This window comes from Cebidichthys violaceus, unplaced genomic scaffold, assembly GCF_023349555.1.
Source record: "Cebidichthys violaceus isolate CVI_PGR_0920_01 unplaced genomic scaffold, fCebVio1.0.p SCAF_11, whole genome shotgun sequence".
NCBI classification, from domain to species: Eukaryota; Metazoa; Chordata; class Actinopteri; order Perciformes; family Stichaeidae; genus Cebidichthys; species Cebidichthys violaceus.
Window position 1 is genome coordinate 8956251 of NW_027176274.1, and position 17410 is coordinate 8973660.

A 17410-nucleotide genomic window follows, 5' to 3' on the forward strand; every position below is an offset into this window, starting at 1 on the left:
TAGTTTTTGTTTCCATTTTTTTGTATATTTAATTAAGCCAAATGCAGCCAGAATCTACAGTAGTGTGAGATCATGTCTCAGTCATGTGGGTGGGTCACAGATGCATCAAAGCCAGCTACAAAAACATGCAAAGGATTTTTAAATGTTTGTAAATTTGAACAGATTCAAACTCGAAATCATCACACTGTTTAATCAAACTAGTTTCTGTTAGCTGACCTGTGATCAGCTGGTTTTGTGGCTTAGTGACGTGCTGCCGTTCATCTTTCTCTCAACTTCAGTCTGTAATAGTAACATTTGTCTAACTGGATAATACTGGCATGTTTTTTTATTTTACTTTCACCAGAAATGTATTTTAGGCAGTTTGTGCTTATTACAAAATAACAAGCTTTATTTTAAAAAAATAGGTGATATGAGATTTTCAACAGATATGATCAAATAAACTATTTACATTGAATATAAAGCAGTTTGCCTTTTGTAATTCTTTTCTTCTCATTCTTGGGCTACAAACCCAAAGCTGCAAATTACTGTTTATCTGGATTTTATTTATTTATTATTAGTTGTATTAGTCTGCATTAGTGTGTGCTAGATGTACCTAATGAACTGGAAGTGGTATTCTTTATTGAACTAAATTAAATACCAGTCATATGATGGATCACCCCACTGATTAGTTGTCCTATCAGCTGGCTTATCTATTAATGAAACACAGTTCATTACTACATCCTGTAGAACTGGAGTGTTTGGAAATTACACAAGTACATAATAACATTTACTCTCGATCGTGTTGATCTCCTGAAGTATCCAATTAAAGACGTAATCCATTGAAACAGTATTTTATTACATTTCACTACAGTATATCAATTTAAACGGATGCTCAAATTAAAACCTTTTTTGAATGATTAGAGAATACATCTAGTCAAGTTAGACCAAATCAAAACTATTCTTTCATTATCTCTGAGATAGTGATAATGAAAGATACTGCATGTTTTCCTTAAACCTATTTCTTCTTGCGCTACTTTTCCATTTGAAAGACAGTCAGTGTGACATTAAAGATATACTTTTAATTGAATATAAAAAATGATTGGCAATGGAAAACATGTACAGCTACAGTCAACTAAAAAATACTAACAAAAGCAACAAAAAGACAACCTGATATTTTAAGGTTGATCAGCTGATCAGTTTCCTGACATCAAATTAGTCACCAAATAAGTGTTTAAGCTCAGTGTCGCACATTCCCATGAATACCAGAGAGTGGTGTTATGTCACACAATCCGTCCAGGGTGGTTCGCCCAGTACAGTCACATGAGCTTGGAGGGGAATGCATGTTTGTAGAAGTGTACAAATACAATAAAAGGGCAGCAGAGGTGTCGTCATCATCAAGGTGCATCCAGCTGTTCCAGTAAAGTTCTTCTCCTTTTCTCCAGCTCTCCTTCACTCAGCTCACTGCCTGATGTATCCCAGCCACCCTGAACACAACACACACTCAGTATTATGTAAACTATGAGAAATGAAACTTGACTGCTGTAAAGAAAGTGAGTCACTGAGTCATTACGTCAGTATTTCATTATTACAGTAATAAAGAAAACCCACCTCCTCTTTTGCAGCTTTTCTTTTCGGAGACTTCTGTTTAGAGTCGGAGCGAGGTTTCCCCCGAGACTTGTCGTTCTCTTTATCTTTCTCTAAGTCCTTTTCACGCTTTCCATCGCGCTCTCTTCCTTTCTTCTCATTGTCGGAGTCTGGCGATGCCTGGGTGTCAATCACCATCAGTTCACATACAAACATTCAGATTATACGTATATATACACACACACACACGACATTGATTTGGGGGGGATCTTCCTGTATACTTACAGACTTGTGACGTCTCTTTTTGCCCTTCTTCTTGTGCTTCTTGGATTTTTTATAGCTTCTCTCTGTTTTCCGGCAGAAAATGTCATTAACTGTCAATAGTGCTGCACTTCTTCCATACAAAGACCATCAAAGCTTTGAAATCCACTCACCGGATTCTCCACTGGATGAGCGTTCAGAGGGAGACTTGGATTGTGACCTCTTTTTCTTCTTGTGGTATTCCTCGTCCTCAGACTCGGAGCCCTGTCAAAACATTTAGGTGGAGTAATTCAGAGATTAACGAGGCGTGATATGAAGTATTGACATCAAGGCAAAAAGGTATTCATGCAGATTATTAACTGCTAGATTGTCTCTCTGCAGCTCATTGTCTTGTCTAAGCACAACAGCGAGGACTACTAACCGATCGAGAGCGGGATCGTTTCCTGTGGTGCTTCTTGGACTTCTTTGAGTGCTTCTTTGTCTTGGAGTGGTGATGTTGGCATTCATGCTGTTAAAAGAAATACATGCCCCACGGTAAACCTTCACCTTTGTCATCAAGATTGATCATTTCAGCCCTTTTCCACCATCCTGGCAGACTTACCTCTAAGACATGCATGAAGTCTTTGAATATCCTTTTCCTCTCCGACTCCAGAGTCACGTCTTCAAAGGCAGATTCTTTTAGGAATCGATCTCTGATCTGAAACCATCACTAAACATTAAGGACAAGCTACTGTGTAGTGCTTTTACCAATAATTTAGAAATGATTAGAACTAAATAGTAATAATATATTTTGCATTAAAGGACGTACCCCCTCCCATGCAGTCTCTGGCTCCAGTGGTGGTGTGGCCAGCTTCAGCATGTTTTTAAAGGCTGCTTCTTTCCTTTTCATTTTCCTGGCCTCCTCCTTCTCTCGCTCTCTCTCTCTGGCTTCTGCCTTCTCCAGTAACTACACACAAATAGGTGGAAAAACGTGTTAATCTAATAAATACAAACAATGAAAACAACCTGGAAAAGGCCTTAATATGACAACGTTTTTAAGCCAGAGACCGAAAGACACAGATAAACCGTAATAATAAAACCATTAATTAACTATAATAACATTTATTTTAAGTTCTTAAACCTTAAGCTCATGTATTTAATTACCTCCCTTAAAAAACTGTGTAAGATTCGAGAGTGGGGGAAACATGTACATGGGACAGGAGTCTTACACTGTTGAATGCCAGCTTTATGTTTCCTGCATCCAGTGTGGTGGCTCTCTTGTCTGAACTGATGACTGATCCAAAGTCGTCAAAGCCAGTGTTGACTTCCACCAGAAAGCCTTTGTCCTAGCAACACAAAGGAAGCAGAAGATGAACACGTTGTGTTACATAAAAGAAGAAAATGTCACAACAAGCCTAAATGAAACACTGATCTGAGCAGATGTGGAGAGCTTTCCTGTGACACTGTAACAGATATAAACACACCGCAGATACACTTACCTTCAGAATATCTTTGATGATCCTCTTTTCATCGTGGTAGCGGGCCTTCAAGTCTTCCACGTAGAATTTGAACAGATCGAGGGGAGTGGAACCTGCAGAATAGAAAGGGTAAGTCAAAAGATGTCGACAATATGCGTTATGCTGCAAAGAGATATTAGAGTCCAACAGCAGAACACAAAAACAATCAGAACAATTATACAGAAATCTGTGAGCTGAATGTTTTGTTAAATATATAAAAAACAAAAACGTATCTGAAATGAATGGTGTAATAAATGACATATGCATTAATGAAGTGTTTTTTACATCCTGAGCTGTGTTTGCTTTATTCTGTGTTCATGTCATGTGCTGCTGTCTGCATATCACAACCACATGCTTCAGATCACTCAGCTCGTGTGGCTGGTGACGCCGCGTGTGCTGTGGCCTGCTGTCCTACCCGGCTGGCCCAGCATGTTGGCAAAGCGGATGTCTGAGCTCAGGGTCGGGTACATCTCCATCCAGGCAGACATGGAGTGAAGCTGACCGTGGTCGTGGAGCTCGTCCAGGAATTTCTGAGCAAAAACCACAAAATAAGAATTCACGACAGCAATTGATATGCAGGTATACAAATAGAATGTGTCCCTTCTGAAAAATGTAACATGAGAAGTAAATTTAGGACATGAAGGCAGCAGTTCTTTCCCTGATGTTTTTAACCGTCCATTCCCTCTCACCTGGAAGGCCTCTCGGTTCTTGCGTTGTCGTCTTCTCTCCCTGAGAAGAGTCTTCTGTTTCTCCTCCTCCTCCTCCTTCTCCAGAGCTCGGATGTGCTCCTCAAAACAAATGAGGGCGTCCTCTTTGTCCATATCTGTCAGCAGGTAACAACACTTATCAACAGGGAGAACTGAGAACCAAGTCGACCTATAATGAGGTAGAGACTTTCTCTTCTCACTATTAGCTCCAAACTGATTTGGTAAATAAAAAGATGAATGTGTGCTCTCATACTTTGCAGCTCCTCATCCTCTGCAAAGGTAGGGTTGTCTAGCAGGTACTGCTGGGCCTCAGACCAGGTGGTGCGGTATGTGACGTTGGCCATGTTGTCCAAAATGTTCTTCAGAGCTTCCCAGTTCCTCTTTCTGAGCTGCTTGGCTTGCTCCTGGAAACATTAACACCATTCACGATGATGATAAGTTGATATCATATACTACAATATTCTGGTAAACACGCAGACAAACAAAGCCTTACCTTCTCTTTCTTAGCAAGGTAGAACAAAACATCTTCATAGATCTCCAGCCTGTCTCTCTCTGGTACACAGCTCCACACCTCGAGCTCATTAAACATCTGTTCCGCTTTCCTGGATTGCAGGTACACACACACAAACACACGTTGAGGATATTTTCATACAATAACCCACATGAGGGCAGCATTTCACAGGAAACTTGACCTCCAACACATTTGGTTTTTAATGCGTAGTGCAAGTCATCAGATGCGTAGAGATAATATAAAATTAATTTCATGTTAATAAAAAGAAAAAGTACAGCTGGACTCATTAAGTGCAGCTGTCTTTCATGATGTGCACTGAAACTCTAAACATGACAGCCAGAGGAGGCGGCTGACTGTAGTGAAATAAGGTATTAAATGTAAGGAGACACACAATTAGCCCATTGATCAATTCAAACTGCCTGTTGTGTGCCATCCCAGATTACAGTCTGTCACCACAACAGCCCCCCCGCTAGAAGAACGGGCTCGTTGTCGAGGTCACTGGTCGATCTGTCCGTCACGATGACTTTCACACAGATGCCGAACCAAAGAGTGCTGGTGAACTGGATCAAAGCTGAAACATTTTAAATGTTGGAATAATTGCTATGACGCACGACTCCTTACTAAATAGTTTATCGGTGAAAAATGAACCCTAAGCCAACTTAATAAGAACACATCATTGCTATTTCTAGTTGTGGAGAATTACATCCAAATCCAAAATGTCACAAGCACTTAACCCCCGACATCAGAACCACAGTGTTCCTGAAGAGGAAGCTACCGAGGCTGGAACTGCATGACGGGGTGCAGAACCATTGGTGACCTTTCACTGATGCCATCTGCATAATCATATCGACAATACATGGAACTACAAATCAATATAGAAACAAATACACTTCATGAAATCACTGCGGCGCTAACTTGTATCTGGTGGTAGACGTCATCTTCTCGTGGTTCTCCAGGAACCTCTGAAAGGTCTCTTTGGACTCCTTGTATTTAATCCTGGCCTCCTCTTTTTCTTCCTTCTCTGTTTGGACTTTGTAGGCATTGAACGCCTGTTTCTTCTCACTCAATTTGGGAAGGGCACTTTGTTGACAGGGGAAAGGGAGAAATTTGAGGTCAGTCGGGCATTATCATCACCTGCTAGGGTAAATAGGATAAACCAAACCAAGGAGAATAGTGTACCTGTAGCGAGGATCATTGATTATCATTTTCATAGCCTGTTCCCAGGAAGAGTTTGAGGACACACCCTGAAATACAGAGAATTCATTTCAAAGTCATTAAGTTGACATTAAGATATTTTAGGGAAAATGCATTGTTTTTGTTAGAAAAAAAGCATGAGAGACAGTTAGAGGAACAATGAGCAGTGCTGCTTTGTCTCCTAAAAGCCAAAACATTTTCTTAATTACTAATAGATATCTGGTTAAGAGGTGTGGAGGGGCCATAATTCAAAGAAGCGCTGCCGAGGACTTATGTAATCGCCCTTTCTGCCACTTGCCTCTCTCAGGGAGTGACTCCATCCATTATGAACGGATTCCACCGCTTGCCTGTCTTGTAAATTGTCACAGTTGTTCTAACTCACTGAGGCGTGCCACTTTTTCTCACCGTCTTAATCCCGGCCAGCCCTGTGCATTTGATCCAATAAAGCTAATCATAAAGACAGAGCCATTAAGATCTTGCAGGAAATGGCAAGCAATCTGAGAGAGAGAGCTTTGTGCACAAAATTAAAAAAAGAGCCTAAATATAGCTGCGTTCAGGTGGGTGGTGCTAGGGCGCCCTGCGACACAACACATCCACGGCAACCGGAAGGTGACGCTAATTGAGCTAAGACCTCCCGGGGTCTCATGAGGAGTGGCGGGGATTAGATCCTGATCACAATGCAAAGGATGTGCTGGTAAACACGTCATTAGGAGAGACTGACCGGATTCAACGAACCTTAAAAACAAACCTATGTATCACGGTATACATATCTACAAAAACCCCTCATTTAATAATAACATGGCTGTTTAATGATCATTATCAACCAGTGTTTTGGTCTGTTGGTTATTGAACAGACAGCACTTTTTAAAGAATTTAACATCTACTCACCCTTTGGTGACCCGTTTTCGCCCGAGGTCAGGGGTATTCAATTAAGGTTCAACGAGGTCCAATTTCCTCATGCAAAGGCCACAATAACTTGCACAATGATTTAGTGCCATAATTACTGAAGTAGTCTAGCAGTTGTATTAACGTCTGTATGTAGTCAACAACTGACTGTCAAATCAAATAAATAAAGTTCAATTGAATAATATCTCAACAATATTTATTGTCAAATTTCAAATTGAACTGGATAAATTACAAATAAATACTCTCATAATAAATATATGTTCTTCTCTCATTTCAATTACAGTAAGGGCTGGATTTAAAAATAAAAAATATTTCAGAAAGCTTTTAAAAAATGTTTATCTTAAAATAAAGTAAAAAAAAAAAAAAAAAAGTGAAAAAATGAATATAACTGAATTGTCCTGCAGCTTTATATTAAGTTAATTCAGGTGTTAAGTGATGTCACCTAAAAAAGCCACGATATTATATTTTTCTCATCTTCTAAAAAGAGAAATGTGTGAGCAGTGACTTGTTTCAGCTCTATTCCTCTCGGTTTACATCATTGTTGGGCAATGATTTCATGTGTTAGGATTCTGATCATATTGGGCTCATAGGTTTATTTTCTGTGACTTAATTTCAGATGTGAGTGGGTACGTTTGCTCAAAAGATTTGTGCTTTGTCTCGCAGCAGCGGGGCTTCACATTGCTTCTTTAACAATCGTCACGGTCTCTGAACATATGAGACACTGGTTTTAAACTGCCCGGAGGAAGAATTAACATATAAAAGTCTGTCCATTCTTGGTTAAAGGCTCTGGTTAAGCTGTCCAATATGTTAAATAACTTATCTGACTCACTACTATTCCAACTGTTCGGCCTCTCGTCAAGTCTCTCTTGTCTGCTTATATCTCACTCAAGCCTCGATGCTTATCGGAATTCACATATTTGACTGGCTGAGTGATTTACAAGGCATGCAATTGAACGAGTGCTGTAAAGGCTGGAAAAGCTGCGCCCGTTAAAATAGAAGAGCTCCGTCAAAATTGAATAATTCTCAATTATAGCTCCAGGTCCGGATACAACGATGTCTGGTTCTGGATCGCGGTCCGCCTATTAGTGAGCCTTGCTCTAAACGCTTCATTGAACCGTGCACAAGGTCGCAGCTATTGCGAATTTGCGCATATTTGAATACATTTTAAACAAGCTAATAATTAATGTCAAACTACAGCCAGCTTGATGACATTTTGCATTGGAAACAGAGCTCCACCCGAAGTGACGAGGCAGTCAGCACTACAGTCTTTGTAGCTGGCACATGCAAAATGAAGTCTGAATTATTAATGGATACTAATGTATGTCCAGGCAAGCACTCTGATGAGAGCAATTTTTTATTGTTTTGTATTTGACCTGCTAAATGTCAAAATGCTAACAGGCACTACAGGCTGACGGAGACAGCACAGCCTCTACACTCTCCTACAGAGTGAGTGTGTGTGTGTGTGTGTGTGTGTGTGTGTGTGTGTGTGTGTGTGTGTGTGTGTGTGTGCGTGCGTGCGTGCGTGCGTGCGTGCGTGTTATACGACAGCCTGACTCACCTTCTCCTTCAGCAGCTCTTTGAAGGCTTGCTTGGCTTCCTCTTTTGTGTTCCACTTATAAGTTTTCTTCTGCAGCTCTGGCCGTTCTTCTTTTGTGACTTCAATACTGAGGGCACAGGAAGATGTTAATGCATTAACTTGACCGCGTTTGCATAAAGCATTTAAGTCATTGAGCATTCATCACATTGGCAGATGCGAACGTTAAATAAATTTATGAGACACAAAAATAGACCTCCTCATCCGTGAATACATTACGTTGAAAGGGGTGCTGTGTACATAAACACAGGGTCGTAATGACTCTATTCCTGTCCTGGCTGGATGAATACAGTGTGTGTCTGAGTACTGGAGACAGTACCCGTCTCCATATCTGACATAATTGTTTACCTGGCTGTGGCCTCTGTGTTCTCTAAGGAAGCCACAGGTGCATCTGCAGTCTTGACCTCAGCTGCGTGATGCACGGCCGCCTGAGACAGGTGTTCCTCCGAGACCGCTGTCGCAGTTTCTGCCTCCATCACGGTTACCATAGCGGCTGTATTATCTGCGTGCACTGCAGGAGCTGCTGTGATGCCAGGAGCCATCGCCTCTGCCGTCCTGAAATCAGACCATGACGAGTAAAACCACACCACATGATAGGAAGAATAGCCGGGCAATGTAGCGGACTGGGATATAAAGGATCACGACATGAAAATGAAAAACATTCATTAAAAAACAAATAATTTGTTGTTCATAATACATGCAGCATTGAAGAGTAACCGAAGATAAACAGGAAGCTCTTACCCGTTCTCCTCTGCTTTGATCATAGCTGGAATAGAAAAAAAATGATAGCTTTTAGGGAACTTGTTTTCATTTCAAAGCATATTGCTGATAAATCAGCACAGAGATAAATGTACTGCAGGAGCCAAAACGTGCTTCCTGTGTTTGTACGTCAACAATCCCCAAACCCACTATAATGCAAGGCGTAATATATATATATAACAAGCAAGCGGCCGACCATTAATCATGCTGTTAAAAGGCACATCCATTCAGCGCAGCACAAATCAGTATGGAACGTCAAATCCTTTCTCACAATAGGTTTGACGTCATCAGACAGCAGTTCTTTACCTTCCAGATCTTCCAGCTCTTTGGGTTTCGTCCATCTGGACTCCTTCGTCTGAGAGTTGTAATAATAAGGCTTCCCCGTGTCGGACTTGTACTCCTTCCAAGGGCATTTGGACAGCATTTGCTTAAAGGTGGCAAAACAAAAAGGGAAGGTATTTCAAGTAGATCAACTACACAAAGATAACTAGTGTGATGTTATGATCCATATGAAAAGAAATATCAGCCACGATTCAATTCAAAATGATTTGTGACATTATTATGACATGAAAGCTGTGTAAAGTGTGTACGAGATTATGGAGTTTTTATGTTTGAAAAAAGTTACATTAACTGATTGCAATAATGTAAACACAAATAATCAAAATGTAACAACAACATTTTACAAAAATATTTTTTCTATTTCTCAATTCTCAATGACTTCAAGGATGATGGAAATCAAGTTATACAAAAAATACAAATTCAGCCAGTTACATAAATAAAAGCGGTAGGCTAGCTTGCTTTTGTATTTCATAGGAACTTGGCAATGTCAAAAATAAATTGTACAGGTGGAGGCCAAGTTTCTCTTTATTCCAGCTCGCTTTGAAAGCGCCGCAATGGGTGAGGAACAGCTTCATTAAGTTTAAATCAGAAGTTATCTATATAATAACCACTGGTTGGAGGGAGATTGTTATTTATAGTAAATAACACAATATACAGTTTTAAAAAAATACAAATGTCGAAAGATAGCAAGTACTATTCACCCATTATTTAAGTAGTTGCATCTCAAGTCTGATCTGAACGAACAGCTGATAGGTACATAGTTTGTTTACATGACGTGATGCAGCACTTAGGACACGGTGGTACGCTCTCTGCGACCGAGTTCTCTGCCGTCATTACGGTCGTGGTTGAGTGGCAACAACCTCATGAGAACAACGCAAAGCGGCAGCGATTAGCTGGTCAGTGGGTCACACGCGCTGTGACTCACGGACCGGCTATGTAAACAAAGCACAGAGGAGCTCGGAGTAGAAGCACACAGAGAGAGGAAGTGTGACTTCATTCTTTGCTCAGGTAGACATAACTCCACTGTATCTTTATGTAGCACATTTAAACATGTTGTGAAAGTGATAAAAGGTTTGTACCTCTGCAGGAGATTTGAGATCATCTGGTTTCTCCCATGTGGACTGCTTGGTATCTGTATTGTAAAAATACGTCTTTCCATCCAATGATTTGTGTTCTGTCCACAGGGACTTCTGAGGCAGAAACAAACGACAAATAAATCAGCTGGTTCAGTTCTGAACAGAAAAGACTTATCTTTGGCTCTGTTTTAAATCTTTTTACGAGTTAATAATATTGTCAAGTCTTTCACATCCATCTTTCCATTCTCAATGTGCACAAACCTTCTTTGGTTGTTCGTCCTGTGGAGATCCATTTGTGGTACTCTGCAAGGACAAAGCAACAAATGAAATGTTGGCAGACTTCAGTTATTGAGGGGGCAGAAGACAATAGTCTGGAGCTAATGATAAGAACACTAAATTGTCGCAATCGTAAACTTGTAATTACTGCATAAAAAGAAAGATTATGCTCCACTTACAGCTGTTCCAGGTGCAGCAGCTGTGAGGATAAAAACACAAATCAGTCAGACACTTAACTTCTAATGAATACAAAATATGCAAGAATATGAAAAGTGACAAATTAAGGCTCTTACCTGAGGAGTCAACACCAGGCTGAGGAAAAGAAAAAAATTTTTGTGAATTATTTCCCCAAGAAACACTCACAAAAGATGAATTCAGCTGAGAATACAGACTAATCATTCGCAATACACAGTAACTGACAAAGACTTCCTAATTAAAACAAACCTCCAAACTCGTAAGACGCAACAACACACTTGAGATAATAAAGTGGATGTCTTATGATCTCTAAAGCCGCCTCGATGTTGTCACAAAATATTTATAGATCATATTACTCATTTGCATCATTTGCTTATCTCTCGGTATGAACGAAGACTTGACAGAAATGTGTGTCATTACGATTGCAGCGGCGGCAAAGCAAAAACAAAATAGTGACAATAAGGGACATTTTGAATGCATTTTAATCAGTCACTGTATTTAATTACGTTTTGGTAAAAAATGTACAGATTTTTTTGTGAATGACAACCATTCACACCCAACAGTGTTACTTGGCAATGCAAATGATTCCCTTAGCATTTCACAGATTGCAGTGAATTTTAAGAAGTGTGAGCACTGATGGGAAAAGGAGTGAAGAGAGTTACCGGTCCCGTTGGTTGAACAGCCGCAGCTGGCATGCGAGGAGGCATCATCATTCCTGGCATCATAGGTGGCATCATGCCTGGCATCTAATAAAAGAATCATGAAATATTCATCTGGCATTTCCATACCACCCAGTGCAGGAAGATGTATTAAGACACAGTGTGCGACATGGTGTTGGTATCTGTGAGAAAGGCTGCTTGCAGCTGGGGAGAAAAGGTGAGACTGACATCGAGTTTGCGATCTGTGAAGCAGAAACAAACAAAACTACATCCCTTTGTCACCTTTCTAGGCTGGTGTTGGCACCTTGCTCAAACACCCTCCAACATCACACTTATTAATAAGCATGAAAGGACCACATATGCTTGCAAAATGTGACCCATTTTTGCTTCAAAAGATAAATAAATAAAACTAGAATAACCGTGTTGCGGTTATACGCCTCCACCAGGTCAGGTTCCAATTTGCATCTACGTCTGTCAAAAACGTCATCACTTCATAATTTTGTCCCATTACACATTTGTGTGAAATTCTTAAAATTAGCATATTCATTCTTGAGTTTTCATCTGTTGTAAGCGACTGTGGCTCAGTAGTAGAGCAGGGTCGTCCTTCAAATCAGAGGATCGGCAGTTCGATCCCTGGCTCTTAACTCAAAATGGGGTGTGAATGATTAGTTAGTCCTGATGGGCAGGCACCTTACCCCTGCCATCAGTGTATGAATGATGTAGTGTTAAGGAAAATCCATGAGCTACAGTGGGTTCAAATTAAACCAGGGAGTAGGTCTGTAAACTGCGATGGATATTTAGCATTTACCTTCGGTTATTTTCCAACTAAATTTGAGTAACATGGAAATTTCTTCTTCTGATCATTCATGTGTAATGGCCATTTTTTAGTGACATTGTCACTTTTGGGTATCTTAGCCATTACTTTGGTGGGTGCCATCACCGAGAACACCAATGACCAGAGCCATCAGTTGTAATGAAACATAGTGTAACTTTAATTAACATTCCCTAACTGACACTCACTTTTCAAGGCTGTACATGATCAACAGCGCATTGGCTTAGAAACGTATTTCTTAAAGCGCTGTGATATGTGCACTCTGGAGAAGCACCAAGTGGTTTTCTTTATTTAAGTAATAACATCTGCCACCAAGCCTTTTCACTTATCTGCTTTGGGATGTGTACCGTGGTACGTACTCAGGAGCAGGATGTCTACTGGTGTGAGAGGAGCAGCAACACAGGCTACCAAGCCCTTAGAACTAACAACTCCAATTAATTAGAGACAAACCTACAAGCTTCCTACAAGGCTCACCTGTCCCATTGGCGGTGCCCCCATTGGTGGCATTATACCAGGGGGGATTATACCAGGAGGCATAGGAGTCATGCTGGGTGGTCTCTGTCCCATAGGGGGCATTCCAATGGGAGGGAAATGAGGCGGTATTCCTGGTGGTCCCATCTAGACAAATTAATATGGAGAAAAATAAGGATGATTAGATTCAAATTAATAAAGAGCTTAATATTTACCACTCTCAGTTCAACCCGATATGACGGCTAGCAAAAAAAGGTGAGAACCTAATTGTCATAAACATATCTGTCACTGACTTACAAATGGGGGAGGTATCCCTGAGGGCGGTACACCTGGATAAGGTGGCGCTTGGCTCGGGCCATTATTAGCGTCCGATGAAGACTGTCATGAATAAGAAACACCACACAGAGTTAGTGAACTCAAAACAGCAAGTGGTGTAACGCAAAATTATCAGCGTGCCTAATTCAATAAAGCCACCATTACCGTTTCTCCAAACATGTCCTTAAGTTATTAAAATGCTGTTTAGATTTTCTTGCTACAATATTACAATTATTACTGCAGTTAAGATAAAAAAAATAAAATAAAGATGACACATTAGTATTATTCCACAATGTTCCTAAAGAGGAGGGTGGACAACATAAGACAACACCTCTAAGTATACGGCAGAACAATTCAACAGCACCACAAACTACAGCCTCCAAAATCACCATTAGGTGAAATCAAACACCTCTCTAAAACATCAACATTATAACCTCCATGATGATTTAATGCAGGACGGTATTAGCATGCACTAAAACAAATTCTAAGCTCTATTCAGTCTGCAAGGCAATACATTGTCAGCACACAGCCATGGTTTATAAGAGCAGAATCAGATTTCAGAATGCAGCCTTGATTATACACTTGATCGGTTCTGAGCAAGACATCTCAACTTTCTTTAGTTGTTCTGGCAGCTTCTGAGCACCTGAGATGACAAAAGGTCACACCCACATCTTTTTCAAAGACCCCACTGGGTAAAAGCAGTGTGGAGAAAAATAAAACAACTTTGGCAACACTATTGGGAGAGTGCAACTTAAGTACGACACCTTCATTCAAACCAAAACAGTATCCAAATTGAGTATGGTAAGAAGAATGGGAGGCAGTTGGCAGATTGAAACCTTAAGACACTTCTAAATATCTGGGGGAAAAAATCCATATTGTAACCAGTGTCATGACAGAGAGACAGTGGAGTATATTCTAGTAAAATTCAGAAAATATACAGAAGAGAAAAAGGTGGGGATCACACAATTACGAGGTGTGGAGGGAGGGACATTTCTATTTTGGTTGAGGATTGGATTACTAATTACCAGACTAATTACACAACATTTTTAATGACATTGAGGGAGATTATATCCAGAAGGAGGGAGTGGGCTAATGCCAACTAAGGATGCCAACTGCTGTTGTGAGAGACTGTATTGTTAGCTCAAATGTAGCTACACAATTCTTCTTGCTTGGTGAAATAATCTGATAAATTCCGGACTCCTCGCTTGAGCACAATTCTAATTCTTCTCTTACAATGCAGACTGAGTAGCGCTCAATTACATTTTGAGCGCTCTCAAATCTTTTGTCGTCACTATACATCCATAGTCCCAGAACACAAGAGAGATACATTCTCAATCTGTTACATATAACCAAAGGGTAGGTGCATTCGTTTTTAAGGTTTAATAACATCCCTAACGTTAACTAGCAAATTACAACTTGTATGCATGCAAGTCTGGCTGACCTAACTCATTCATTCGTAGAGAAATGTTCAAATTAAAATAAAATTGCTGCAGACTCCATTGGTTTAGGTTTATGAAACTTTACTTAAAGGGATAGTAACATAAATTAAGTTAACCTATATGCTACGTCAAACGACAACGTAGATGCATTAACATCACCTTTACATTGATTAATGCCAACTTATTAGGTAACAGTTACCGTGTAAAATGCTGGTTGTAATGAATGACTACAGGCTCTGTCTAAAACCTGGTGAAGAATAATGGTTTACGTATAGCTAACGTTAACGTTAAGCGTTAGCTAGTTAGCCAACTAACTTATTCAGCTAGCTAAACACGACTTTTATCAGCCTTTGATATGGTTTACATTTCTGAATACCGTCAGACGTATTTACCAATATGATACATAACCAAAGTTAACTGTATGTGAGTGGCCTCTATCTATATTTTATAAAAAGTATCAGTTCCAGGACATAGTCGGAACCATGACAGTATGTATGTATTTGGCGCTACCATAGCTCAGCGCTAAGCTAACACCACATGCTAACCTGTGATGTTATAGGACGTGCAACAATATTATAACATTATGAAGATAAAGAGACGGTTGTTAACCAAACGCCAAATAAGTACACGTATAATATTTACAGTTATTAACTTTTATTTTACCGCTATTAATATATTCCTTTGAATGGTTGTACTCACCATGTTGACGAGAGGGTATCAGCCTCCTAGAAACCTGAACACCTCTCAACAACGAGCAACACGATTGGTTCAACTTCCTCCTCGTGCAGCGAGTTCAAAGGTAAAGATTCTGTAGCATCATTCTGCGGTAGTACTGCGCAGGAATGCGCAACAACCAAGCGCTAGAGTGGCAATATTGTGATCCTATACCTGTTTGAGTTCCTGAAAAATACAATCGGCCGCAATAATATACAACAACGTAGTCCTCTCCACAAGATATGAGCAAACTCCGTCTGCAAGGAAGAGCGTGAAATGCAAAAACAGTCAGTAAGTGAGAAATAAGGGTTTTCTTCGCAAATTAGCCTGTCAGGAAAAATGAAGGCAACCACATTACAAGGTGATTAAGCAACAGTAAAGTCAAATACAAAATGAAATGCTGTTAAATAAAATAAGTTACATCAAATTAAATACTGTAAATATAATTACTACCTGATAATGAAATGTAATAAGTACATAGATTACATTTGTATATATCCCAACTTCCAAGACAGAAAAGAAATTACTGCTCAAGAAAGATACAGGCAAACTAGATTAAAAATCATGTAGACAACAAGAAATACAGAACAGTTTTAGAGCTACATTGTATCGACAGAAAGGTATAGCAAATTAACAAAAAATCTAAAAACTTTTTTCTATACATGTCAACTGTTACTGTGTACTGTATGGGATTGTAGTAATAACTATACTGTGCAATTGAACATTTCTATATACATTACAGTATTTTTTGAATGGCCAATATAATAAGACAATGTCTTGTATACACTGATGGATTTATGTGTATATGAAATAGGCTTCTGTATGTGCAGTGGATTTTTATAGTATTATCTCTTTTCCATCACATTACAGTCACTGAAAGGGATATTATTTGAAAAGGTGGATACTATAAAAAATTGTGAAACAACATTAAAATATCATTATGACCTTATTAACATTCTGTGTTAGATAATCCATTATTTGCAATCCTGACCCTGTACCAACGTGCTCATGTTTTCTTTTACTCTGTTAATGAGTGATTTCCTCCCTCTTTATTTTAGACGTTAAAACAAGTGTCCATTTCAGAAACTGGAGTTGCTGGAGTTCAGACACCAAAATTACCTTGGTGTATTGGGGATCATTTGGAGAAGTGGCTGTGATTTTCCAAGTATTGGCTTCTTTGACTCAATTTTCCTGGCAGTGTGTAGCTGGAATGATTCCCAATGATGGTGGAAAATTAGAATGAACTCAGTCTACACACTTGTAACCTCTTCAAGTGCCATTCACAGGGCTATGGTCTTCATTCGATCTCTGTTCCTCACACAAAACAAGGTTAAGCAGTAGGTCACCCATTATAAGGGCTATTCAAACAGAACATTAGCTTGACGCCCTAATGAACACATTGATTTTCATTTATTGCTGTTTGTGTTCTGTAAAGATTCTATGTTCACTTTCTTAAACATTTTGAATGGCCAGGGTATGTATTCAAGATCTTTTCAAAATGAAAAAAACAGATGTGACGTTCATCTTATCTGCTATATGCTGCTCAGTGTGTTGTTTACTGTGGAGTTGTCACTGGGATTCAGAGTGCTATTGGAGTGTGAAGCATGCAACAAAGAGTTAGGAAACAGATGAGCCCACACTCAAGGTAGACTGCAATAAGCTCTGATGTATTTACTGACAAGTGCAGGAGAATTCCCTATCCATTCTCTTAACAAGCCAAAAAGACAACAAGGCGACAGTTAGGGGCAGTGATGGATCGAGCTTCAACCTAATGATGGGAGTCAGTCAACCACAGAGCATCACTTCTTTTTCTTCTTCAGGGAAACAAACAAACATAAAACAAGCCATGAATCAACAATAGCTGCAAATATTTTTGGTTGGACTGAATGATTCAAAAGAAAGATCATTTTAAAAACAATATCAAATTTAGGCCTACTAGAGAAAAAGTTGAAATTGTATCAGAAGTTAGAGAGACTATTCTTCAGCTTGGTACTCTCAACAAATATTAAACTGTTTTAGCCTTTAATCTTTACAGTAAGTGTGACAAACTCAGTTTTTACTCATTAAAATATCAGCTTTATACCAGAAATGTTATTACAAAAA

At 39.5% G+C, this 17410-nt stretch overlaps 1 protein-coding gene across 2 annotated transcripts; it reads right to left on the minus strand.

The window, feature by feature from the left end:
- Positions 1–814: 814 nt before the first annotated feature.
- prpf40a (PRP40 pre-mRNA processing factor 40 homolog A) lies at positions 815–15365 on the minus strand. 2 transcript variants are annotated; one of them, XM_068703623.1, is made up of 27 exons: positions 15293–15336; positions 13137–13217; positions 12843–12986; positions 11540–11623; positions 10976–10994; positions 10862–10881; positions 10668–10709; positions 10410–10520; positions 9298–9418; positions 8974–8998; positions 8581–8787; positions 8197–8302; positions 5718–5782; positions 5454–5618; positions 4521–4629; positions 4281–4431; positions 4010–4143; positions 3736–3850; positions 3303–3394; positions 3033–3149; positions 2633–2770; positions 2426–2521; positions 2246–2332; positions 1998–2088; positions 1849–1910; positions 1588–1743; positions 815–1463 (listed from the first exon to the last, which is right to left on the minus strand). In XM_068703623.1, exons 1-27 carry the CDS (start codon positions 15293–15295, stop codon positions 1374–1376), a joined length of 2631 nt encoding a protein of 876 aa, XP_068559724.1. In that variant the 5' UTR covers positions 15296–15336; the 3' UTR covers positions 815–1373. The 2 variants fall into 2 exon arrangements, with proteins under 2 accessions (XP_068559724.1, XP_068559730.1); XM_068703629.1 differs by lacking the exon at positions 13137–13217 and having other exon boundaries at positions 15293–15365.
- Positions 15366–17410: the final 2045 nt, after the last annotated feature.